Source organism: Sturnira hondurensis, unplaced genomic scaffold, assembly GCF_014824575.4.
Source record: "Sturnira hondurensis isolate 20B ecotype Veracruz unplaced genomic scaffold, ASM1482457v3 Scaffold0001020, whole genome shotgun sequence".
Taxonomy (NCBI): domain Eukaryota; kingdom Metazoa; phylum Chordata; class Mammalia; order Chiroptera; family Phyllostomidae; genus Sturnira; species Sturnira hondurensis.
In genome coordinates this window covers 905,502-930,676 of record NW_028073651.1, presented here as the reverse complement: position 1 = coordinate 930,676, position 25,175 = coordinate 905,502, and the positions used below count along the sequence as shown (strand labels likewise).

General features: G+C 56.2%; 2 protein-coding genes across 3 annotated transcripts; both read left to right on the top strand.

Moving 5' to 3' along the window:
- Positions 1-64: 64 nt before the first annotated feature.
- On the top strand, positions 65-15,260 carry RSPH6A (radial spoke head 6 homolog A). The gene is made up of 6 exons (XM_037058880.1): positions 65-899; positions 3,240-3,474; positions 8,207-8,971; positions 9,767-9,911; positions 11,578-11,695; positions 15,016-15,260. Exons 1-6 carry the CDS (start codon positions 238-240, stop codon positions 15,251-15,253), a joined length of 2,163 nt encoding a protein of 720 aa, XP_036914775.1. The 5' UTR covers positions 65-237; the 3' UTR covers positions 15,254-15,260.
- Positions 15,261-17,859: 2,599 nt separating this feature from the next.
- Positions 17,860-25,027, top strand: DMWD (DM1 locus, WD repeat containing). 2 transcript variants are annotated; one of them, XM_037058857.1, is made up of 5 exons: positions 17,860-18,342; positions 19,497-19,679; positions 21,809-23,077; positions 24,080-24,154; positions 24,460-25,027. In XM_037058857.1, exons 1-5 carry the CDS (start codon positions 17,908-17,910, stop codon positions 24,505-24,507), a joined length of 2,010 nt encoding a protein of 669 aa, XP_036914752.1. In that variant the 5' UTR covers positions 17,860-17,907; the 3' UTR covers positions 24,508-25,027. The 2 variants fall into 2 exon arrangements, with proteins under 2 accessions (XP_036914752.1, XP_036914762.1); XM_037058867.1 differs by lacking the exon at positions 24,080-24,154 and having other exon boundaries at positions 17,861-18,342.
- The last annotated feature ends 148 nt before the right edge of the window (positions 25,028-25,175 follow it).

Here is a 25,175-nt window from a genome sequence, read left to right as displayed (position 1 = left end):
GTGAGCGCGCCGAAGGGCCCGCCGACCTCTGGGGGCCCCTGGGGCCTGGGGCGGCGCCTGCGCAGGCACCTGCTCTTGGGCCCCTGCGTCGCCTCGTGTCCTTCCCTGGTAACGGCCCGCCCCTCCCTCCTTAGAAACGGGCGGGCTGGCCTAGCGGCTACTGGACAAGTGTGGGCGGGCGACTGGTCCGCCTGGCTGCAGGCCTCCCTCCGAGAAGTCTCCCGCCGCTTTTGGACTATGGGGGACCCGCAGCACGACCCCGAGCTGCCTTACCAGCAGTCCGAGAGGCGGAGAAGTTCCCAGGTCTCCGACCAGGGGCGCAGTCGGGAGCACTCTCTGTCCCAGGCCGCGGTGCCCCAGGAGGTGCCACAGCTGGCGTTTGACGCCCAGGTCCTGAGCGGCATTACCGAGGTGCCCGAGAGCCAGGCCACCCTGCAGGGGTGGCCACAAGGGGCCGGCCTGAGCCAGTATGACAACTCGGCGGTGTCCCAGGGCGGCATACAGTACCCGTCCATGAGTGCAGGCTTTCCCTCGGACTTCCAGCGCCAAACTTACATGGACGAAGGCAGGGTCCAGGCCACCTACAATGCCGACCTCATGCTGCAGCAGCTCCAGCGGGGCCAAGGCAACCTCTTCCAGCAACTGGAGTCATCCTACCAGGATCCCCGGCCCGACTTCCTGGGCCAGTTCAACGAGTACCAGAGAGAGGACTTGCAGTTCCGCCGAGCCACCCAGCACGGGCCCTACACGAGGGATGACCCCGCTCTCCAATTCTCATCCTCTGAGCTGGGCTTCATGCCCTTCGATGCGGAGGTGTACGAGCCGGAGCCCCGGGAGCTGGCCGTGCAAAACGCCAAGGCCTACCTGCAGCAGACCAGCGTCGGTTGCGACCTCAGCCTGTGAGAGGGGGCTCCAGAGTGGGGGAGGGGCGGGCCCCCAGCAGGATGGATCCCAGCCAAGACCCTGCCTCAGTCTCCAGGGTCTCCTCAGACTGGGGGGGGGGGGGTGGCCTTCAGGGAGACTCGGCAGCTGCCCTGACTCAGACTAGGAGTCAACAAACGCTAACAACTAAGAAGTAAAACAACATTGACTTAGCAGACATCGGTGCGGGCCCTTCACACGTGAACCTCTAGTTCTCACAGCTGAGATCCGCACATCTGCTGCCCCCTTTTCACAGTGGAGAAAACAGACCCAGAAATTAGGTCCCACATCCGAGCTAATAACACAGCGGGGGTTCCAACACCAGTGGGTGGGCTCGCACGGCCCCGTCTGCCACTAAAGCTGTCCTGCCTGAGGAAGGCACGTGCCCAGGCCACTTGGCTGCAGGCGTCATACACCTCTTGGCCCACTCTCCCCGTTCCAGTGGGAGGCTGGACACTAAGTAGAACAAACAATAAGGGGATAAGAACTAAAGGTGAAAGCCTAAGGCAGGGGGCGGGTATAGGGAGAGCAGGTTTAAGAGCATGAGGTCAGGGACGGCCTCTCTGAGGAAGTGACACTTAGTCAGTGACCTGAAGACAGTGAAGGAGCGCACCCTGCAGGCATCTGGAGGATGTGTGGGCCAGAGGTAGGTCACAGCAAGTCTGAAGGCTTTGGGGCTCGCTCCGAGGGACAGCCAGGAAGCGGGTGTGACGAGAACCAAGGGAAAAGGAATGGGGTGGGAGGAGGTGAGGGTGGAGGCCTGGCTGAGGCACAAAGCGGAGCCCATCCCTGCCATGTACAGAACCCGCCGCAGTTCCCCAGTGTCCTCAGAGGAAGGCGCGGGCTCCTCACGACAGCCTTCAAGGCCCTGTACAATTCAGCCTCTGCCTGCTCTCCAAACTTCATCTCAAACTGAGTCAAAATTAACCACTAGCACTTACTTCTTCGACAGTTCCCAGCCCTCCAGAGCTTCAAGTCCCCTTATGGAAAAGCCCTGGCCAAATTCTCACCTCTCCTTACCCTTTGCAATTCAGTGATGGCCCTCCACCACCCCCAAGACTTGCCAAAGTCTCATGACCTCAGCTTTTTTAGTTTCCTTATCTGGAGAGTGGGGATTGTAATTATTCTTTACATACATGACTGTGGTGCGAATTCAACTCTCAAGTGCCCAACATAGTGCCTGACTTGGCAAATGGAAACTGTACCATATCGTTACCACTCCAGCCTCCTCCCCAACCACAACTCCCCCCCCCCACTCGCTCCTGCAGCCTCACCGACTTCCTTAGTGTCCCCCCCCACCATGTGCCAGGCACAGCCTCAGCCCAAGGCCTTTGTACATCATTCTCAATCATATCATCGGCACACCATGACCGTTTGGCTTCTTCCTTTTCAATACTTTTTCATGTCACATTGCATTGGCTGAGACCTCCAGTGCAATATCTAATAGACGTGACAGCAGGCATCCGCAATCCCGATTTCATGGCGGAAAATAACCTTTTGCCATTATGTCTGGTGTGTGCTCTAGGTTACTGATGGGTTACTTCTAGGTTACTTAAATAACCTTTACCAGGTTATTTAAAAATTGCCTTCTACTCCTAATTTTCCAGGCTTTTAAAAATCATGAATGAGTGTTGACTTTTAGCAAACAATTTCTCTGCACCTATTGAAGTGATCTGACATACATCCTCTTTAACACACTGACATGAGGAACTACAGGGTTTTTTCAATGTTTCTAGTGTCAGCCCAGTCTCGCATCTCTGTCATTAGCCCCGTTTGGTCATCGCGTGTCATCCTCTTGAGCAATTGCTGGATGCCGTTGGCTGACATTTTCCTTAGGATTTCAGCATCTATAATTCTGAATGAGATTGGCAGGGAATTACAATTTTCCTTTCCCCTAGTTTCCTTGAGTTTTGGTATCAAGACTGTCATAGACTCAGGGTCTGTGCTCCTTCTGTTCCCTCTGACTGAAACAGTCCCCCCAACATCTGCACCACCGGTCTCCCCTCACTTCATTGGGATCTCAGCTTCCTGTCACCTTGGTGAGGCCTTCCTGGCCTCCCTATTGAAAATCACAAACTGTACATTCCCAGTCCCCACACCCTGCTTTGTCTTTCTCTATGGAAATTACCCCCCCACACTCTTGTTTCTGGTGCCTATTTGGTGAATGTCTCTCTCCACCATCGGAATGTTAGCTCCACCCACCAGGGCAGAGACCTTGTCTCTTCTCTCCTGTGTCCCCAGCGCCAGGCCAGGGCCAGGCGCACAGCAGCAAGCTGAGTGAGTGCTGTCCCCCACCTCCCACTCCCCCCGGGAGGCAGGTACGAGCACCTGGTGAACGTGCTGACCAAAATCCTGAACCAGCGGCCCCAGGATCCCCTGTCTATCCTGGAATCACTGAACCGCACGGCACAGATGGAGTGGTTCCACCCCAAGTTGAACACGCTGCGGGATGACCCGGAGATGCAGCCCACCTATGAGATGGCGGAGAAGCAGAAGGCACTGTTCGTGCGGGGCGGCAGCGGTGAGGGCGAGCAGGAGGTAGAGGAGGAGCCGGTGAGTGAGCCAGCCAGTGGGGCCGGGCGCAGGGGCAGGGCTGGGGGCGGGGAGCGGTAGCCCAGGCCTGGGCATAGCCGGTGCTGAGTCCTGGGAGTGAGGGAACGCAGGGCCCAGGCCGGAAACACAGACCATCTCAGTCTAGTCTGAGTGCCCAGCAGAGGGGGCCGGAACCCTGCCACTGAGAACCTCGAACGCCAGGCTAAGAGTTTGTAGGCTTCCTCCTGAGGCCACTGGAGCGCCACGGAAGGGCTTGAAGCAGAGGAAAGGCTGGTGGGTCAGCTCTGCCCTTTAGAAAGCTGACTCCAGTCCTGGCTGGTGTGCCTCAGTGGATTGAGCATAGGCTGCGAATTAAAGGGTCGTGGGTTCAATTCCCAGCCAGGGCACATGCCTGGGATGCAAGCCAGATTCCCAGTAGGGGACACACAAGAGGCAACTACGTATTGATGTTTCTCTTCCTCTTTCTCCCTCCCTTCCTCTCTGTCTAAAAATAAATAAATAGCCCTGGTTGGTGTGGCTCAGTGTATTGAGTGCCGACCTGTGAACTAAAGAGTCGCTGGTTGGATTCCCAGTCAGGGCACACGCCTGGGTTGCAGGACAGTTCCCAGTAGGGGGCATGCAAGAAGCAACCGTACATTGATATTTCTCTCCTCTCCTTCCCTTCCTCTCTAAAGATAAATAAATAAATAAATATTTTAAAAAATAGTACCAGGATTTTTTTTTTTTAAAAAAGAGGGTCTGCCCTGACTGGTGTAGCTCAGTGGATTGAGCGCGGGCTGCGAACCAGACGATCGTGGTTCGATTCCCAGTCAGGGCACATGCCTGGGTTGCAGGCCGGTTGCAGGCCAGTTCCCGGCAGGGGCCAGTTCCCAGCAGGGGATGCACCAAAAGCAACCATGCATTGATGTTTCTCTTCCTCTCTCCTTCCCTTCCTCTCTAAAGATAAATAAATAAATAAATAAATAAATAAATAAAAAGAGGGTCTAACAACCCCCGTGTGGGTTCTTAGGGCTTCTGCCTGGGTGAGACATGGTCCCCGCCATTTCAAATGGTCAGAGCAGGTGCCTGGCCGCCCCTGCATTCGTCGGGGGTGGGAACGTGCAATCCTTTGCGTAGGGATTTCCAACCTTTGTGAACAGTGGTATCCCCAGCAGGCACCGGAAGAGGAATCAGCTGTCCGTTTTAACTCTGTTCACAAAGAGTGCTTTCTTTACCACGGGAACGCAGTATACACTGTTAGGGAAGGCCTCCGTGTGTTTGTTGCCAAACCTCTTACATTTAGCTATTACAATTCAAACGCCATCGTTCACTTTCACATTAACCCTCTGCTGTGGGTTGAATCGGGTCCCCCTCAAACTCACACATTGACGTCCCGACCCCCAGTACCTCAGCCTGTGACGTGAAATGGGACCGCTGCAGGTGTCATCAGCTGTGCCAAGGTCCTACCCGAGCAGGGTGGACCCCTAGTCCAGTGTGCCTGGTGGCCTTATAAAGCTTAGCTTTGGCTATAGACGCACGCACGCACGCACGCACGCACGCACGTACGCACGTAGAAAACACCAGGTGAGCATGAACGCAGAGACGGAAGCAATGACCCTGCAAACCGAGCAGTGCCAAAGACGCCAGCAAACCACCAGGGTCAGGGAGGAGGGCAGGGAGCAACCTCTCCCAGCCCTAGAAGGAGCCTTATGTTGCCGCCCACAGCTGGAGTCTGGCCTCCAGCGTTTGGGGTGCTTGGTTACAGCAGCCCCGCAAAGCGCTACGCCACCTCTCTGTGATTTGCTTCACTCTTTGCGTACTATTTCAGTTCATCTGAAACAAGGGACAAATAGTCCTTGGTGTGCCTAGCAAAAGTTAGCAATGACATGTATTAGCTCTAGCATTTTCTCCTTCTTCGAGAAAACTGGCCCATGACCCAACGACCGTGTAAAGCAACTGAAGAAAAGGTGTCCACCTGGGACTTGTAAAGATTTTATTTATTTATTTTTAGAGACAGGGGAAGAGAGGAAGAAAGAGGGAGAGAAACATCGATGTGCAAGAGACACACAGATCGGTTGTCTGTCGCTCGCCCCCAAATGGGGCCCTGGCCTGCAACCCAGGCATGTGCCCTGACTGGGAGTAGAACCAGTGACCTTTCAGTTCATAGGCTGGCACTCAATCCACTGAGCCACACCAGCCAGGGCACCTTAAACTTTTTATTACCTTGAGCTTTCGAGTGCTTGGTGGGAATCACTGTACTTTCCAGAAACTGTCCACAGACCTTAAGTGAGAAACTCACCTCTTTGGTCTGATTTTTTTCATCCTGACTTTAAGTCGGGCTTGTGTGTCTTTGTTATATGTATATTTGTTTATTTGAATCCTCACCCAAGGATATGCTTATTGACTTTAGAGAGAGGGGGGAAGGAAAGGGGAGAGAGAGGGAGAGAAACAACCATGTGAGAGAGAAACATCAATTGGTTGCCTCTTGTACATGACCCAACTGGGGACTGAACCTGCAACCTAGGTATGTGCCTGACTGGGAATCGAACCCCCAACCTTTTGGTTTACAGGATGACGCTCCAACCAACTGAGCCACACCAGCCAAGGCTATATGTTTTCTTGAACCACAAGTAAGCCTCTTCCCCTGAGCTAAGTTAAGACAGCTGAATGGGTGTATGTGGCAAAACTATTTGGCTTACGGTAATAAGACACCTATGAGAGCTTGCTAAAATAAAGGGGAGGGGCGGGGTTTATCATAAAGATAATAAGGCATTTCCCTTATTATGTTAGAATAGGGACACTTACCTGAGCTGGGCCCTGGGAATGGCTGGACCCAAGCTCACCAGCTCTGATCCTGAGTTTCTTGGTTTCTCTCTGCAAACTGGCCTCCATCGCCTCGCTGCGTGGTGGGTCCACCAATGCACATTCATCTGTTTCACTTCCAGACACACCGAGACGTTGGCCCCTTACTTGGTTCCCCATTGCCACTGGAATGAATCACCACAAACTTCGTGGCTAAAGACAACTTTTGGGGGGTGCATAGGGAGGGAATTTGAGATCAATGAGAGACAGACAGAAACGTCCATTTGTTGTCCCGCCTACCTATGCATTCATTGGTAGCTTCTTGTATGCGCCATGACCCTCCGGGGATTGGAACCAAAACCCTGGCGTGTGGGGACCAAGCTCTAACCATCTCATCTGCCTGGTCAGGGCAGACACCTTTATGTGTTACTGACTTGCTGTTCTGGAGGTCAGAAGCTGAAACCGGAGTTCCCTGGGCTAAAATCAAGGCGAAGGCAAGAGCTGCCTTGCTAATGGAGGCTCGGGGGAAAATCTTTTTCCTGGACTTGTCCCCATTCCAGGGGCCACCTGCATCCCTTCCTGGTCCATCTCCAGAGCCGGAGGTGGGGGCGGGGCAGCCTCTTCAGGTCTCCCTCCCACTCCAACCCCTGCTTCCACCATCATGACCATCATGTCTTCTCTGGCTGGTTTGCCTGTGCTGTCCCCTGGCCAGCCGATAACCTGGGACACTCTCCCCATCTCCGGGGCCTCAGTTGCATCACACCTGCAAGTCCCTTTCGCCGTGCAAGGTCGCATGAGCACAGGTCTCAGGATTAGGACAGGGACTCTTTCAGGTCACTATTCCACCCCTGACACGCCCTTTCTCTCCATCCTGTTTTCAAATTCAGGCAAGGGGGCAGGTGTTTCCCTGGCCCAGGGCCAAGGCCACGGGCAGGTCCACTGACCTCAGGAGGAAAGACCTCATCACTTTGTTCTCCAGCATACAACACGTCAGTGCCTGCACTGGCCCGGGGCTGGCACCCCCTGGATTTCTTAAATTTTAATTTTATTTTTTAATGTGAGAGAGAGGGAAAGGGAGGGAAGGATAAGGACAGGAATACTGATTGGCTGCCTTCCACACGCACCTCAGCTGGGGACCGAACCTGTGACCCAAGCATGTGCCCTGACTGGGAATCAAACCAGCGAGCGACCTTTCATGACACCCAACCAACGGAGCCACCCAGGCCAGGGCACCTGCTGGATTTCTGGGCCCCAGCCCAGTGGCTCAGTTGGTTAGAGCTTAGCCCCCATACGCCAAGGTTGCAGGTTCGATCCCTGGTCAGGGCACGTAGAAGAATCAACCAATGAACACCTAGATGGGTAGAATAACAAATCAGTGTTTCTCTTTCTCTCTCAGACTTCATGAACAAAGCAGACAGTGAAAAAGGAGGCAGTGAGGGCAGGACCTATCATCACCATCCCCAGCATCGTTAATTCCTGAGTTCAAGCCTGCCTCTTCCCTTAATTTGCCGTGTCATTTGGGGTATCTCTTAAGAGCATGTTTGGTTGCAAGCAACCGAAACAGTGACTAGAAATGGGGAGGCAAGGCAGCTCCGTGATGCCTTTGGGGACCAGGCGGTTTCCACCTTTCAGCTCCACCACCATGAGAGTGTAAGATGTGGGTTGCCTCATGATCCCAAGATAGCTGCTTAGCTCCAGATCTCACATCCCACTCCAGGCAGGAAGGAGGGGGAGAGGACGCAGGAACAAAGGATTTCCCCTTAGCGTGATTTTGCCTTTTCTTTGCCATCAAGTGGCATCCTCCCCAAAGACTTGCCTTGCTTCTAACTGCCAGAGGGTCGCAGAGCAGGGGGGTCCCCCAGTAGCTTAGCTCTCTGGTTCTAGAAGCGTTAGGCTAGGGCAGGGCTTCAGCCTCCCTCCCTCTGACCCCCGCTCCACCCACCCTCCGCAGTTGGAGACAGCCGTGCCCAACGTCATGGAGTCAGCCTTCTACTTCGAACAGGCCGGTGTGGGCCTGAGCTCAGATGAGAGTTTTCGCATCTTCCTGGCCCTGAAGCAGCTGGTGGACCAGCAGCCCATCCACACCTGCCGCTTCTGGGGCAAGATCCTGGGGCTCAGCCGCAGCTACCTGGTGGCGGAGGTGGAGTTCCGCGAGGGCGAGGAGGACGTGGAGGAGGAGGAGATGGTGGAGGAGCTGACCGAGGGCGACGTCCTGGACGCGCACGGCGAAGAGGAGGGCGAGGAGGATGAGGAGAAGGTGGCCGACTTCCTTCCCAAGCGCACGTGGAAGCCCCCGCCCGTGATCCCCAAGGAGGAGAGCCGCCTGGGCGCCAACAAGTACGTGTACTTCGTGTGCAACGAGCCGGGCCGGCCGTGGGCCCGGCTGCCGCACGTCACCCCGAACCAGATCGTGCAGGCGCGCAAGATCAAGAAGTTCCTCACCGGCCACCTGGATGCGCCGGTGGTCAGCTTCCCGCCCTTCCCGGGCAACGAGGCCAACTACCTGCGGGCCCAGATCGCGCGCATCTCGGCCGCCACGCACATCAGCCCCCTGGGCTTCTACCAGTTCAGCGAGGAGGAGGGCGACGAGGAGGAGGAGGGCGGCGCGGGGCGCGACTCGTTCGAGGAGAACCCCGACTTCGAGGGCATCTCGGTGCTGGAGCTGGTGGACTCCCTGGCCAACTGGGTGCACCACACGCAGCACATCCTCCCGCAGGTGAGCGGGCGGGCCGGCCCCCACCGGTCCGGTCTCAGAGCCGGCTGGCGCGGGTGTGACTCCCGGGAATACCAAGTGTCCGCCGCCTGCTAGCGGGCCATTGTGCCTAACGTTCCTCCATTCCTCCTTCCCTCCTTCACTCATCCCTCCACTCCTCATTCACTCACTCACTCATCATCCATTCCTCATTCATTCATTCACTCATTTCTCCACTCCTCGTTACTTCCCTCATTCATCCCATCAAAGGTGTTGGTGGACAGTCCCTCGTCAGAATCCCCTGGGCGGAATGTATCTTGGAATTCCGAGTCTGTCTGATTTGAAAAACGCGACAGCGCATAGACCCCATGGCCTGCGTGCAACTCCTCAGACAGGGCTGGGGCCGCGGCCGGTACTCAAAGGCACAGCCGTTCCTGTCGCAGCAGCAAACAGAGGATTACACGGGCTGCCGAAGGGCAGAGACTTGTGGTCTCCTCCCTGGAGGACGCATCCCCAGCACCTGGAGCAGCGCCTGTTTATAGTAGATGCTCGTTAAATGTCTGATGAGTGGATGGACGGACGGATGGATGCACCGATGGGGGCACCACAGCCCGCGGGAGGCAAGAGTCCCCACCTCAGGGCAGCGGTTCTCTCGGCCCGTCCTCTGCCCTGACCTGTGTGACTAACCCGGTCCTCCCACCCATAACCTGGGTCCCTAAGGACAACCCCCGTGTCCTGCCTGGTCCTTCACCTCTTCTCAGGGTACAGGCGGGCCTCCGTTCCCCTGGGGGTGCCGCCTGACCTTCCCCCCACCTGCAGGGCCGCTGCACTTGGGTGAACCCTTTGCAGAAGAAGGAGGAGGAGGAGGAGCTGGGGGAGGAGGAAGAGAAGGCCGACGAGGGGATGGAGGAGGTGGAGCAGGAGATTGGGCCCCCGCTGCTGACTCCACTCTCAGAAGACGCAGGTACTGGCCCTCCTCAGCTGGTACCGCCAGCCTGGGAGGGGGTGGCGGGGTGCAGGGGACGAGGAAGGGAGGGCAGTGACATTGAGAAGTCATCCCTCTGAGCCTCTCACCTATAAAACGGATATGATGACCGTGCCTCCTCGTGGGGCTACGGGAAAGTGTCCACCTTGTGAGCTGGGTCTGGCTCAAGGCAGTACCCACCTGGTGGGATGGGCTCTTTTTTTATTTTGAAAGAGAGAGAGAGAGAGGTAAGGGGGGTGGGGGGAGAGAGAGAGATACGATTTGTTGGTTATTTAAGCATTCATTGGTTGATTCTTTTTAAAAAATATTTTATTTGTTTTTAGAGAGGAGAAGGGGAAGAGAGAGGGAAACATCAATGTGTGGTTGCCTCTCATGCGCCCCCTACTGGGGACCTGGCATGCAGTCCAGACATGAGCCCTGACTGGGAATCCAACTGGCGAACCTTTGTTTCAAAGGCCAGTGCTCAATCCACTGAGCCACACCAGCCAGGGCTGATTCTTTTTTTAAAAGATTTTATTTGTTTATTTTTGGAGATGGGGAGGGAAAGAGAAAGAGGAGGAGAGAAACATTGATGTATGAGAGATATATCAATCCCTTGCACGCCCCCCATCAGGGACCTGGCCCACAACCCAGGCACATGTCCTGGCTAGAATCGAACCGGCGACCTTTTATTCACAGGCGCTCAAGCCCCTGAGCCACACCAGCCAGGACTATTGGTTGATTCTTGCATGTACCTGCCCTGGACAGGGATTGAACCTGCAACCTTGGTGTATGGGGACAACACTCCAACCAACAGAGCCACCCAGCCAGGGCGGGGTGTATTCTTTGAGTCCAGCAGAGGACTGGGGAAAGAGAGAGAGAATTAGGGAGGCCTTGCCAGAAAAGGCAGGACTTGACCTAGATTTTGGAAGAAGGGACAAGCATTTCCTGAGGTTGGGACCTCAGGCACCTGGAGGAAGTGAAGGAAGTCTCTCCTCACCTGGAGGAGAGACTGAGAGTGGGCAAGTGGGCAGAGCTCGTATTTCTTTTCTTTTTTCTTCTTTTTAAAAGATTTTATTCATTTATCTTTAGAGGGGAAGGGAAGGAGAGAGGGAGAGAAATATCAATGTGTGGTTGCCTCTCATGAGTCCCCTGCTGGGAACTGGCCTGCAACCCAGGCATGTGCCCTGACTGGGAATCGAACTGCAATCATGTGGTTTGCAGGCCTGTGCTCAATCCACTGAGTTACACCAGCCAGGGCCAGAGCCCGTATTTCAACCCTGATTTCTGTGAGCCCCGTGCCTGTGCCCTGCCCTCTGCCCCTTGGTCCAAACCAATGGCCAACCGCAGGGAGAATGACAGTGGCTGTCCTGTCTGGGGCCCTGTCTGTCCTGTCCCTCCCCCAGGAGGGAGATTAGTGTCTCCCTCCCCGGGTGCAGGCACTGAGGCTCAGACAGGGGCATGGCTTTCTGGGGGCATGCAGAGAGAGGGTGGTCCAGAGCCAGAGCCAGATCCTTGAGTCCCCACAGTCCCCTTCATGGCCCTCCTCAGTTTCCCTCGTCCCCCCTCCCTCCCCTGCCTTCCACAGTGCTGGGCAGGGCTCGGGGAGCCAGCAGGAGCGCCTCCCACCTCCCTGAAGCTCTTCCCCCCCCCCCGCCCGCTGCAGAAATCATGCACATGTCACCCTGGACCGCCCGCCTGTCCTGCAGCCTCTGCCCACAGTACTCCGTGGCTATCGTGCGCTCCAATCTCTGGCCGGGGGCCTATGCCTACGCCACTGGCAAGTAGGTCTCCTGGTCCCCCAGCAGAGGAAGCCCCTACAACAGGCAGCAGGGACAACTCGCCAGGGTGGGCAGAGATTGGGAGGGGAGCCCCCTTCAGGAAACCCCCAGGGCTGAGCCCCTCACTCTTCTCTCATGGATTCCACTTGGCCTAAAGTGAGAAATCCCACACCAGAATGTAAGCCTCTCAGATAAGAGAATGGGGATCAGAGAGGGGAAGGAACTGACTCAGGGTAACACAGCATGTGCAGGATTTGAACCTGGTTCTCTGGCACCCTGGCCCAGGCCTTTTCTGCTGTATGGGTCACAGAGCCTACAAGACTCAGGAGTCTCCTTTTGGGGGGGTCTTCTCTGTGGGGGGGCTAACTACTTCCCTGGGCCCCCAGGCCAGGTCTTCCAATTTAAAGGGTCTTCTCTCTGTGAGCCAGAAATCATCCTCAGCAGGATCCCCCATCAGTTGCCCCCAAAGATTTGCAGGCCAAAGTCACTTTTGCGTCTTCCCACCGGAAGCAACAGCCGGTCTGCCCCTCTCACCAGGGCACATTCCTGCCTTTCTGATCAACCACTAGAGGGCGCCAGCTGCAGCTACAGGGCGGGCACACTTACCGGCTCTGCCCACCAGATGGCGCGACGATTTCTCACAGGTTTTCCTTTTCTATCTCAGTGATAACCCTGCTCTGTCTGGCTACTGTGATTCATAGTCCAGGTGGGTTTCATGTCATCTTGGTACTTCAACCGCAGACTTGGAAATTATTTTTTTTCTTCTTCAGAGGCAGGGAAGAGGCACGCTTGCTTTTGCCAACAGCTATCTTCTGGCCACACCCTAATTTGTCAACACCCCTCTGAAAGCAAAAGATCCAAACTGGGAACTCCACTCACCTGCCCATCCTCTCCCCACCCCAGCCCACCCGTCCACGACCCTCCCGTCCACCACCCAGTCATTCATCCATCCACACATCCTTTCCGTTTATCTATTCCTTTCTTTTTTTTCATTATAAAAGACTTGAATGCCAGCCGAATGCTGGGCACCAGGCCCTCTGTTGAATACACAGGTGTGGGTCCTGCCCTGGGAGGGGGCAGAGGGGGCACAGGTGTTAATTGTATAACACCTCTCACCACCCCTCACTCCCCCCAATATCCTGAAATGATACCGCTAGGGACAGTAGAGGGACCAATGACAGCTCCTATCTGTCCGTCGTGCCTTGAGGGCATCAGGGAAGGATTCCTGAGACAAGCAGCTTTGATCTGAAATCTCTTGGGAAAGAAAGAAGTGTCTCAGAGGGGAATAGGTGGAAGGACAGTCTAGACCAGAGCTTCTCACACGCTGAGTTCTGGGACTCCAGGGGGAGGGGTGGAGCCCCAGATCCTGCCCTCTGGATGAGGCTTTGGTTCCTGGACCATAGGACCAGGGTGGGCAGGGCTTGGGGGCTTCCGTGCATTTGACGGCTCCGGGGAAGACCTGGAGGACAGTTATCCTCTCAGGAACATCAAGGTCAAAGCCGACTGCTCCCATGGCAAACTCTCTGCCCCCCTCTGTCCTGCTGTCTCTCTCCCTACTTCTCTCTGCCTCTCGCCCTGTCTCCAGTCCCCTGCCTAGTCCCCCACTTACTCCTCTTTCCTTTCTAGTTAAAAGTCTGCAGGAAGGTGAACTGGCTGGGACCCGACCCTTTCTGTCCTTGTCTGTTATCAGTCTCCTCCTTCTGGCAGGGGTGTCCAAACTTTCTTTAAAAAGAAAAAAAAAAGTTTTATTTATTTATTTTAAAGAGATGAGAAGGGAAAAAGAAAAAGGACAGAAACACAATGTGCGAAAGATACATCAATCAGTTGTTTCTTGTATGCCCCCAAATGGGGACCTGGCCCTCAGCCCAGGCTTGTGCTCTGACTGGGAATCAAACCTGTGATATTTTGGTTCGTGGGCCCACACTCAATCCACTGAGCCACACCAGCCAGGTGTCTTTCTTTCTTTTTTTTTAAAGATATATTATTTAGCCCTGGCTGGTGTGGCTCAGTGGATCGAGCGCAGGCCTGCAAACCAAAGGATGGCGGTTCGATTCCCAGTCAGGGCACATGCCTGGGTTGCAGGCTATTCCCCAGCAGGGGATGTACAAGAGGCAACCATACATTGATGTTTCTCTCCCTCTCTCCTTCCCTTCCCCTCTAAACATAAATAAATAAAATCTTTAAAAATAAAAAATTAAGATATATTATTTATTTACTGTTTAGAGAAGGGAAGAAGGGAGAGACACATCAATATGTGGCTGCCTCTCGCATTCCCCCTGCTGGAGACCTAGCCTGCAACCCTGGCACATGCCCTAGACTGGGAGTTGAACCAGTGACCCTCTGTTTTGCAAGCTGGTGCTCAATCCACTGAGCCACCCCGGCCAGGGCTTCATTGGCTGATTCTTTTTTTTTTTTTTTAAGATTTTATTTATTTATTTATTTATTTATTTATTTATCTTTAGAGGGGAAGGAGAGAGGGAGAGAAATATCAATGTATGGTTGCCTTTTGTGCGTCCCCTGCTGGGAGTTGGCCTGGAGGGAACCAGCCTGCAACCCAGGCATGTGCCCTGACTGGGAATGGAACCGCGATCCTCTGGTTCGAAGGCCCGCGCTCAGTCCACTGAACTACACCAGCCAGGGCCTCGTTGACTGATTCTTGTATGTGTCCTGACCAGTGATTAAGCCCACAATCTTGGTGTAATGGGATGATGCTCTAACAAACTGAGCTACCCAGCCAGGGCTACATTTAAATGAATTAAAATTAAATAAAATCCACTCTGGCCAGCAACAGCAGCATACATATTCTCCAGTGCACACGGAGCAATCTTCAGGATAGACCGTATGCTAGGCCACAAAACAAAAGGCTTAATAAATTGCAAAGGATTTGTCACACAAAAGAAGTTTTCCGACCACAGTGGAATGAAATTAGAAATCAGTAATGGAAGGAAGTTCACAGACACATAGAAATTAAGTAACACATGCCTAAATCACCAATGGGTCAAAGAACAAATCCCAAGTGAAATTAGAAAAGTAAATAAAATGAGAAATTCAGTGTTTGGGGTGCACTAACCACGTTTCAAGTGCTCAGTAGCTACATGCACGGTTGGACAGTGCAGCGCTAGACACGGCCTGGCATTTAGTAGGTGCACAGTAAACCCTGCAGGAACAGATGAGCAGAGCACCCTCACCGGCTCATCGGCAAACATCACCCCACCACGAGCAACTTTCCGTTACACTGTGTCTACGCCGACTCCCACTGCTAGGGAAGGTCCGGACTGGGGCCTTGGAGGGAAAACTTCCCAGCATCTCACTGCCCATCACAGGAAGTTCGAGAACATCTACATTGGCTGGGGTCACAAGTACAGTCCGGAGAACTTCAACCCGCCCCTGCCGGCCCCCATTCAACAAGAGTACCCCAGCGGCCCGGAGATCATGGAGATGAGCGACCCCACGGTGGAGGAGGAGCAGGCCCTCAAGGCTGCCCAGGAGCAGGCCCTAGTAGCTGCAGAGGAAGAAGAGGAGGATGAGGAAGAAGATGAGGATGAGGACCAGGAAGACTGAGGCCCCATTGCCCCCTCCCCCAAGCAGGTAGATAGCAGGTGGTTCCTTCTACCTAGTTATGGGCTGTGTTTTCACTGTTGGTTTGCCTTCTACCCCTGGAGGGCAGGGGTAGAACCGGGAGGCGGCTGCTGTAAATAAAATGTTTCCATGGCATTACAGCCCAGTCACTTATTCACTCACTCGCCAGTTTGTTGATGTGACCCCCAGGTCTGGTCTCTCGGGCTCTGCTAGGAATGCCGACGTTGCCCCGAATACATAGCCTCTCCCTTCTGTTTTATTTATTCACTCATGTGGATGTCAGACAACTATTATAATGTCTCCTGTCAGCCCAGCCCAGTGCCGGGGACTCAGAGGTGACCAAGCAGCCTCCACTGTGCTTTCCCAGGGCTCACAGTCCACAGGGCAGACAGACACACCCACTGGCAATGAAAGCCCAGACGGGATAGCCCAGAGGCCTGACAGAGCCCCTCAGCTGACTCTTAAAGGGTCAAGAGCAGAGTGGGAAGCGGCATTCCAAGCACAGGGAACAGTGCATGCAGAGGGCCAAGGGCAAGAGAGTGTGATGTGCTGGGGAAGTTTCTCAAACCTCATTTTTAATTTATGTTATTTTTCAATGAACTATAGAAATGATCCCTGAAAGTATAGTCTTGTATGTTATTTTTAAAAACATTTTATTTATTTATATTTAGACAAAGGGGAAGGGAGGGAAAAAGAAAGGGAGTGAAACTATTAGAGTGTGGTTGGCTCTCTCGCGCCCCCTACTGGGGACCTGGCCTGCAATGCAGGCATGTGCCCTGACTGAATCCAACCATCCAACCTTTGGTTCGCAGGCCAGTGCTCAATTGACTGAGCCACACCAGCCAGGGCTCAAACTTCACTTTTTAAAATTTTCTTAATCATTTATCGAGGGAAAGTATTCTTTAGCTCAGACATTTATGTTTCATAGTTCAGGAACACAGGTCAGTGACAAACTTCCCCAGAATTCACCCCAAAGAAATTCTTTACATTCCAAGACCACTTTGCCCTCTGAAAGATACCAGCCTTCCTCGTGTCCTCAAAATCTTTCATGGAATCCTAATTTCTGTAGAAATCTGCATATGCCGTCTTTCTTGGTCCAACTGCAGCAAACTTATAGAAAGTCGCAACCCCCAGGAATACAAGCATGACTCCAACAGTATGAAACTGCGGACGCGTAGCCAGAAGGTCGCACATCTGAGGTTTTGTCAAAGCGTCAGAAGACATGGTAGGTACGGTCTCCTCAACAATGACGCCCTTCCTGATGGAGCTCAAACCTCATTTTGGGGGACAAGGCGTCGGGGGTTAGTAATGAGAGATGAGATTGGGAAGCAGTTGGCAGAAACAGATCCCTCAGGGCTTACCTTTGCCCTGAGAGCACTGGGGAGCTACAGGGGGACTTCAAGCAGAGAAGGGAGGGTCTGATCATATTTGAGCTTTAGACATTCCTCTCTAGACGCCAAGTAGGGGGAAGCCAGGAGTCTGGGAGTGAAGAGACAAGGCTGATTCAGGAGGACCCCGAGCAGGAGAGGAGGAGTTTGGGCTGTGGCTGTGCAGAGGAAGGGGCTGGAAAAGAGGACTTCAGGTGACAATGCAAACTTGGGGACAGGAAGCAGTGGGTGAAGGGAAATTGGAGGGATCTAGGCAGACGTTCAGGTCTGCAGCCCGAGTGAGGGAAGTAGGGGGGATGCAGTGCTGGCCGGAAGAACGGGACACGGGAGAGGGGTAGGATTTGGAGTAAGATGTTGAGTTCATTGCAGTGATTGTTGGTAGTGAGATGCCTCTGGGACAGTCTGATGACAAATCTGGGAGGCCCCTCCTGGGAGACAGGAGGGCCTGTGTAGGGGCAGAGTGACTTCAGCAGAAGTCTGGGGTACTGGCTATCTTTGGGGACTGTTGAGGTCAGGAGGGGATTTGGGGTTACTGGCAGATCATTAGAACACTGGGGAGGTTGTGGGGACCCGTGAAAATTTGAAATCAGATATACGTTGGAGGTTCATGGAAAGTATGAAGATATTTAAGGGGTTGATGTTAATCAGTAGTGGGTCAGATGAAAAGTACTTGGAGTTTAATGGAGACATGGGGATCAGCGAGATTTGGGGGATCATCAGCAGTGCGGAGGAATGGCTGGAGATGCTATGGCCAGTTGGGGAAATTAAGGCGTCAATGGGAAGCACTGGAAGTCAGTAGAGTGTATGTTGGGAGTCTCTGGAGACACTGGGTTCACCTGGGATCGTCTGGGAGGTTACGAGGAGGCCAGGAGAGCAAAGAAGCTGCGTCCTTAGTATCCCCGTTGCTAGGCAAACGGTTCCCAAAATGCCGTTGCTAGGGACTTGTGCTTTTTAAAAACCACGCCTCTTTCTCCTGCGGGCCCCGCCCCCGCAGCCAACCACACAACGGTCTCTGGCAGGAAGGCCGCGCCCACCTCGCCCCGCCCACAGTCCCAGAACCGTTACCCGAGCGACGGCCGGGCTCGTCCCGCCTCCCGATCCCATTGCCAATCGAAGGGACGTCGCCCGGGCGACGACCCCACCTCTTCCGGCGCGGGCCCGCGGCTTCCTTCGGGGGGCCGGGCGGCGGGTGGCGGGCGGCAGGCGGCGGTAGGGCAGTGGCGGGGCCCGGGTGGGGGGGCGCCCAACATGGCGGCGGGCGGCGCGGAGGGCGGCTCGGGCCCCGGCACCTCCATGGGGGACTGCGCGGAGATCAAGTCGCAGTTCCGCACCCGAGAGGGCTTCTACAAGCTGCTCCCCGGAGACGGCGCCGCTCGCAGGTCGGGTCCGGCTTCCGCCCAGACCCCGGCGCCGCCCCAGCCGCCGCAGCCCCCGCCCGGCTCTTCCTCCACCTCCAGCGCCGCGGGCCCCGCATCCTCTCCGACACCCGCAGGCCCCGGGCCCGGGCCCGCGCTGCCTGCCGTGCGCCTCAGCCTGGTGCGCCTCGGGGAGCCGGACAACGCCGGAGCCGGGGAGCCGCCCGCCACGCCCGCCGGTCTGGGGGCCGGAGGAGACCGCGTCTGCTTCAACTTGGGCCGCGAGCTCTATTTCTACCCGGGCTGCTGCCGCCGCGGGAGCCAACGGGTGAGCGGCTTGCATCGCGAGCGGCCTGGGTGCTGAAAGGATGAGGGTCCCTAAGTGATCCAGAGGTAGCGGGAGGCCCGAAAGGATCTAGGGCCCTAGATGGGCATCCTAGACATGATGGACATCCCAGGGGGAAAGGGTTCTTGGAGGTAATGCAGAATTCTAAGAGGTGATGGCAAACCTTGGGGACATGTGGGATCCCTGGGAGTTGTGGGATGGCGAGTATTCTGGAGATGATGGAGAATCCAAGATGATGCAGATACTCAGGGTTCTGGGTGGCAGACATTCTGCAGGCCATGGGGAATCCTGAGGTGGTGTAGGACCTGGAGGTGTTAGGAGAAGGTCTTGAGACTTGAGCGGTCACACCTCACCTTTGGGTCAGGATTCTGAAGTGGTGGAGGCTCAGAGGTAATAGGGATCCCAGAGAAAAATTACGGTTCTGGAGGTAAATGAGAACCTCTGAGCTGATGGGAGGTCTGAGATGGTGAGAGCCCAGAGCAGACATGCTCAGGTGTGATGGGTGTCTCTACAGTGATCTAGGTGCCAGAGGGGATGGGACCCTGGAATTTATCGTGGTCCCCAGAAGTGATGAGGATCCTGAGAGCCCAGAGGGGGTGAAGGTACCTAAATGTGGGGGGACTCTGAGATTTAATGGGTCCCTGAACTATGATGGGGGCTCTGAGAATTGGGAACTCCAAAGTGAAGGGGTTCCTGAGATGGGCTTTAGAGGCCTGGGGATTTGGATGACCCTGAGTTTGGGGGGACTTGGAATGTTGGGGTGCTAAGACCCAGGGAAGTTGAGGTTATGGGGCACAACTGGAAAGGAATCAGAGCTCAGGGACTATGGGGACCCCAACCCTGATGCTGTGGGTAAGGATGTCCCTGAAGTCGGAAGGGTCCAACTTTGGGGTGGCGTGTGGTCTTTTGCCAGGGTCAGGGCATCCTTCCTGTCTATTTTTCTCTCTGCTCTGTCTGAGATTTGGTTTCCTCTTCCCGTCTGTGGTTGCTCCCTCTCTCCCCACTCACCCATCTACCTACCCACTTCCCTCAAGGGTTTTTAACCCTGCTTCCTCTTAGTGGTTTCCCCCAACCTCAACACCCTCTTCCTTCTTCAGTGGTAGAAGCCATTAACTCCTTCTCTCCCACCACTTAAGTCCATTGACCTCAACAAGCCGATTGACAAGCGGATCTATAAGGGCACCCAGCCCACCTGCCATGACTTCAACCAGTTCACTGCTGCCACGGAGACCATCTCCCTGCTGGTGGGGTTCTCAGCTGGCCAGGTGCAGTACCTGGATCTCATCAAGAAAGACACCAGCAAGCTATTCAATGAAGAGGTGAGGGGCCCCTTCCCTTCCCTCTCACCCACCCCCCCATACACAGTGGACTGCAGCCCCCCGGGAGCTGTGCCCTCATTCTGAGAGGGGCAGGATGAGGGGGAAGGGAGGGGAGCACTGGCAGCTATTTGGGGTGGGTGGCAGATGGCGGTCAGTATGGTAGCAGCTGACCGTGACACCCGTGCCTCCTGTGCCCAGGCCCTGTGCTTTGGTAGCCATAGGCAGGACACGTTACTCCTGGGGTTCTCACCAAGCAGTGGGTTCGGGATCAAGAAGTCCATTTTGTCGCGGTTCGATTCCCAGTCAGGGTACATGCCTGGGTTGCAGGCCAGTTCCCTGCAGGCCAACTCCCAGCAGGGGACGCACAAAAGGCAACCATACATTGATATTTCTCTCCCTCTCTCCTTCCCCTCTAAAGATAAATAAATAAATAAAATCTTTTTTTAAAAAAGCCCATTTTGCAGATTAGACAACTGAAGCTAATCACTGGTTCAGACTTGTTTGAAGTCAGAGCCCTTGGTCTTCAAATTCTGGTCCCTGAGGGCACTGGGTTCAAGTCCTTGCTGCACCACGTTTGCTCACCGTGTGGCTTTGGGAAGCTGACCGCTCCTCCCTGAGCCTTGGTTTTCCTCCACTGCAAAGCAGATTTCCGGCCCTGCCTTACAGGGTCGTTGTAAAATCACGCAGGGAGATTCTCAGTCCTGGGCAGGCTTGGCACAGCAGGAATGCCAGCGGGCGGCCTTGTCTCGCAGGCAGGGACTACCCATGTCCTCCGTCCAGAGGCACCTTGGTGTTCCAGCTACACCAGTGCACAGATGGAAGGAGGGAGGGAGTGGAACAGTGAATGCGGCCAGAATGCGCCCGCTCGCCTGTTCTCACAGTATTTATTGAGCATTTGTCCAGTGCCGGGCACGGTCTCAGCCCTGGGGATGTCTCACCACAGTGAACAGAACAGACAGAGCCGCCCGCCGGGGCGCAGCTTCCCTCTAGCGAGGGAGACACAGTTATCAGAGAAGTGAGGTGTGCGGCACGGCAGGAGGTGTGGAGCGCTGGGGAGAAAAGCCGGCGGGGAAAGGGCACGGGGGTGCTTGGTGAGCTGTGAGTGGTGTGGTCAGGAAGGGCCTCACTGTGGGGTGAAGGAGGCAAGAAGAGTTATCTGGGGCAGGACATTTTGAGTGGAGGGAACAGCGAGAACACAGCCCTGAGGCAGGACCTGGCCAGAGCAGTTTTGGGGGGGTTGGGGTGGTAGGCAAGTTTGGGAAATCCCTGGAGGGGCTGGGTCCTGTAGGGGCTGCAGGGCCGTGGGAGAGACTTGGGCGTTCAGAGCCTCTCTCCCTGGGGTTCATCTGAGCCCTAGGACGTAGAAATGCTTCCATTTGATTATTTCCCCAGTTCTCCCAGGGATGAGAAGCAACTCGGACACCCAGAGGAGAAGTGAATTCATTCCGATCAGTGAGGGCGTGAGAGTGCAGTTCTCTCCGGAGCCCCGGTTAGGGAGGGCTGCCCTGGTGTGCAGGGGGGCGAGGGCGCTGGGGCCGACTCCCACTGTCAGCGCCATCTGGCAGCAGTGGAAGGGTGGCCATGGGCAGTGGTGACCAGTTAGGCCATCGCAGGACTGATGGCGCCTGGAACCAGGGTGGTTGGGGTGAGGGGTGAGCAGAGGTGAGGTTCTGGATTATTAAAGCATTGGACATGAGTTGTGAGGAGCAAAGGAGCCAAGGTGAGCCTCAGGCAGGACAGGGTGGCCATTCCCTTGGCCAGGGGACGACGCCTCCTGGGTGAAGAGCTGTTTCCTGGGGCTGGAACAGCGCGCCCAATAGACAGCGATCCCTTCCTTAGAGAGGCAGGAGTCCTGTGACTCCATCTTCGGCCTTGAGCTCCACGTGGTGAAGGTGGTGGGGGCATTAGGCAGACGGAGGGCAGCTCTCCGGGAGGCAGGATTGCTCCCTCTCCAGAGACGGGCCGTCAAGGCTCCGTGGGGCACCCAAGGCTGCCTTACAAGCAGCCCTTCTCCCACGCTGCCTAGAGTCGGGGGCTCTCCTCCTGGGAGTCCCAGAGGACCCAGGCTGGGGGGGAAGCCTGCCGAGGGCTGACTGCCTTCCCCCCACCCCCATCATCTCCCCTGGCAGCGGCTGATCGACAAGACCAAGGTGACGTATCTGAAGTGGCTGCCCGAGTCCGAGAGCCTGTTCCTGGCATCACACGCCAGCGGCCACCTGTACCTCTACAACGTCAGCCACCCGTGCGCCTCGGCGCCGCCCCAGTACAGCCTGCTGAAGCAGGGTGAGGGCTTCGCCGTCTACGCTGCCAAGAGCAAGGCGCCCCGCAACCCGCTGGCCAAGTGGGCAGTGGGCGAGGGGCCCCTCAACGAGTTTGCCTTCTCGCCCGACGGCCGGCACCTGGCCTGCGTCAGCCAGGACGGCTGCCTGCGCGTGTTCCACTTCGACTCCATGCTCCTTCGGGGGCTCATGAAGAGCTACTTCGGGGGCCTGCTCTGCGTGTGCTGGAGCCCCGATGGGCGCTACGTTGTGACAGGCGGGGAAGACGACCTGGTCACCGTATGGTCCTTCACCGAGGGCCGCGTGGTGGCCCGCGGCCACGGCCACAAGTCCTGGGTCAACGCTGTGGCCTTCGACCCCTACACTACAAGGGCTGAGGAGGCGACAGCAGCCAGTGGTGACGGGGACCGGAGTGTCGAGGAGGAAGAGGAGCCCGAGGCTGCCGGCCCAGGCTCGAATGGGGGAGCCCCTCTCTCCCCAATGCCCAAGGCCGGCTCCATCACCTACCGCTTCGGCTCGGCCGGCCAGGACACGCAGTTCTGCCTGTGGGACCTCACCGAAGACGTGCTTTACCCACACCCACCCCTGGCCCGCACCCGCACGCTCACTGGCACCCCTGGCACCACGCCACCGGCCACAAGCAGCTCTCGGGGTGGTGAGCCGGGCCCTGGGCCCCTGCCCCGCTCCCTGTCCCGCTCCAACAGCCTCCCACACCCAGCAGGCAGTGGCAAGGCGGGTGGCCCAGGCGCGGTGACCGAACCAGGCACGCCATTCAGCATCGGCCGCTTTGCCACGCTCACGCTGCAGGAGCGGCGGGACAGGGGGGCAGACAAGGAGCACAAGCGCTACCACAGCCTGGGCAACATCAGCCGTGGGGGCAGCGGGGGTGGCAGTGGTGGGGACAAGCCCAGTGGCCCCGTTCCCCGAAGTCGGCTGGACCCAGCCAAAGTGCTGGGGACGGCGTTGTGCCCGCGCATTCACGAGGTGCCCCTGCTCGAGCCCCTGGTGTGCAAGAAGATCGCCCAGGAGCGGCTGACGGTCCTCCTCTTCCTGGAGGACTGCATCATCACCGCCTGCCAGGAGGGCCTCATCTGCACCTGGGCGCGGCCCGGCAAGGCGGTGAGTCGCACCTGCCCCCACGAGACCCAGGGCCCAGGAAGAGGCGGGTGTTAGAGGAGGGGTTTGTCACTACCCCAGCCTCCAGCCCCGAGGGCTGAGGGGAACCAGGAAATCCTCGTGTCTCAGAGCAAGCCCTCTCCCACCCTGAGGGACTGGCTCTAGGACCCCTGGTGGCAGTCAGTTGGGTAGAAGACACAGCTGGGAGTGGGGGGGGGGGTGCCATGGGCCCAGAACCGACAGGTCTACCACTTGTCAACTGCAGCCAGATCCGTGTTTCTAAGGAAATTTTTAGAGAGGGGAAGGGAGAGAGAAAGGGAAACATCAATGTGTGGCTGCCTCTCGTGCTCCCCCTACTGGGGACCTGGCCAGCAACCCAGGCATGTGCCCTGACTGGGAATCGAGCTGGCTACTCTGGTTCACAGGCCAGTGCTCAATCCACTGAGCCACACCAGCCAGGGTGGAAATGTGATTTTTCAATAGTGAAACTTTATTAATATCATGGGTCAAGGTCCACGGGTCGGACTGCGCCTTGGGCCTGGCTTCCAGTCTGGGCCAGCACTATTGGGATAGGAGCCTAGGGCTGGAGACACCAATTGTGGAATGCCTGGTGGGATTCAGCCCCATACTTCTCCCTGTGTGCCTTTGGGCAGGTCCCTGTCCCCTCAGGCCTCTGTCACCTTTTAGCACAGGGAGGCTTGAAGATGGGTGGTAGGGAGTTGATGTGCCCACCTCCTGGGTAGCCCTGGGGTTCAGGAAGGCCCCTGCTGGGTGGAGCACAGGCCGGGCGCCTCATAGCTTTGGAGCCGTGGGCTCCTGTCTCGGCTCCTCGGGGCCAGGGCAGCGGGTCTGAGGGCCAAGGCTTGGTTCCTCTGAAGGAAGGTTTGGGGATCATAGCATCTGGTATCCCTAGAACTTAGGGTGCAGTCTCAGAGCCTCATAGGTGAGGTGCTGGGATTTGGGGGGTCTAGAGAGTCCTCAAAGCGACCCCTCTGTCTCCCTTAGTTCACAGACGAGGAGACCGAGGCCCAGACAGGGGAAGGAAGTTGGCCCAGGTCACCCAGCAAGTCAGTGGTAGAGGTAGGACCGTCCCCAAGTTCTTTACCCCCAGACTCTTCAGCTCCCCGCCCAAGGGACTCCAGTTTTCCTTCTACCCGTCTCCACCCATACCCCATGGTTTGCTCAGCGTCACCTGAGAACTTTAATTATTGTAAAGAAGTGCTGCCTGCTGGGATAGGGAAGCTAGCTAAGATGTAAGTTCTGGAGCCCAGAGCGGCAGCCTCTGTGGGTGGGTGTGGGGTCCGGGGTGGACCAAAGGGCAAGGCCATGGTGGTGGGAGCCCTGATGGTCTCTAACTCCTCTGTCTCCCCTCTCATCTTCCCCAGGGCATCTCCTCCCAGCCAGGCAACTCCCCAAGTGGCACAGTGGTGTGAAGCCATGGATGTCGGGTTCCCCACCCTCGCCCCACCTCCTAGCCATAACCCTGCCGCTGACCTCACAGATCAACGTATTAACAAGACTAACCATGACGGATGGACTGCTCTGGGCCCCTGCTCTGCACAAATTTGGGGGGCAGAGGGTCCCCCCCAGACCTGCCTAGCCCCTGGGGGCTTGTAGTGGCCCATGTGGCCTCAGCCTTGTCCCCACCCACTGCCAAGTACAATGACCCCTTCTGCCGAAACATCAGTGTTAGCCTCATCCCCGACCCCAGCATGCGACTGGTCACTGGGGCGGGGAGGAGCCCCCACCCACAAGAGCCCCAGCTCTGCCGTGTGTCCTTGGGTCTGTGGGTGGGGCAGGGGCCACCTGCCCTTCCCCAACCCTGAATTCCAGTCCCTGCCCCCCATTGCTGTTGTTTGTGCTTTTGAAGAGTGTTAAGTTATGGAAGCCCCTCAGGGCCCTCCCTGTCCCCAGCACCCCTTATTTATACTAAAGTTCCCTGTTTTCACCGCGTCTCTGTTCCTTCCTGGGAGGCGTGGAGGGAGGGAGTGTGTGTGTGTGTGCGCGCGCGCGCACACGTGCGCCTTCACTGTGCTGCATCAATCCCTTTTAAGATTTTATTTTTAGAGAGGGGAAGGGAGGGGGAAGAGGGAGAGAAACA

Coding starts and splice junctions, on each gene's coding strand:
- RSPH6A (XM_037058880.1), top strand. CDS start 238: ATGGGGGACCCGCAGCACGACCCCGAGCTGCCTTACCAGCAGTCCGAG. Junction 900..3,239: donor GTCGGTTGCGACCTCAGCCT/GTGAGAGGGGGC, acceptor CCCGGGAGGCAG/GTACGAGCACCTGGTGAACG. Junction 8,972..9,766: donor CGCAGCACATCCTCCCGCAG/GTGAGCGGGCGG, acceptor CCCCACCTGCAG/GGCCGCTGCACTTGGGTGAA.
- DMWD (XM_037058857.1), top strand. CDS start 17,908: ATGGCGGCGGGCGGCGCGGAGGGCGGCTCGGGCCCCGGCACCTCCATG. Junction 18,343..19,496: donor GCCGCCGCGGGAGCCAACGG/GTGAGCGGCTTG, acceptor CCACCACTTAAG/TCCATTGACCTCAACAAGCC. Junction 23,078..24,079: donor GGGCGCGGCCCGGCAAGGCG/GTGAGTCGCACC, acceptor TGTCTCCCTTAG/TTCACAGACGAGGAGACCGA.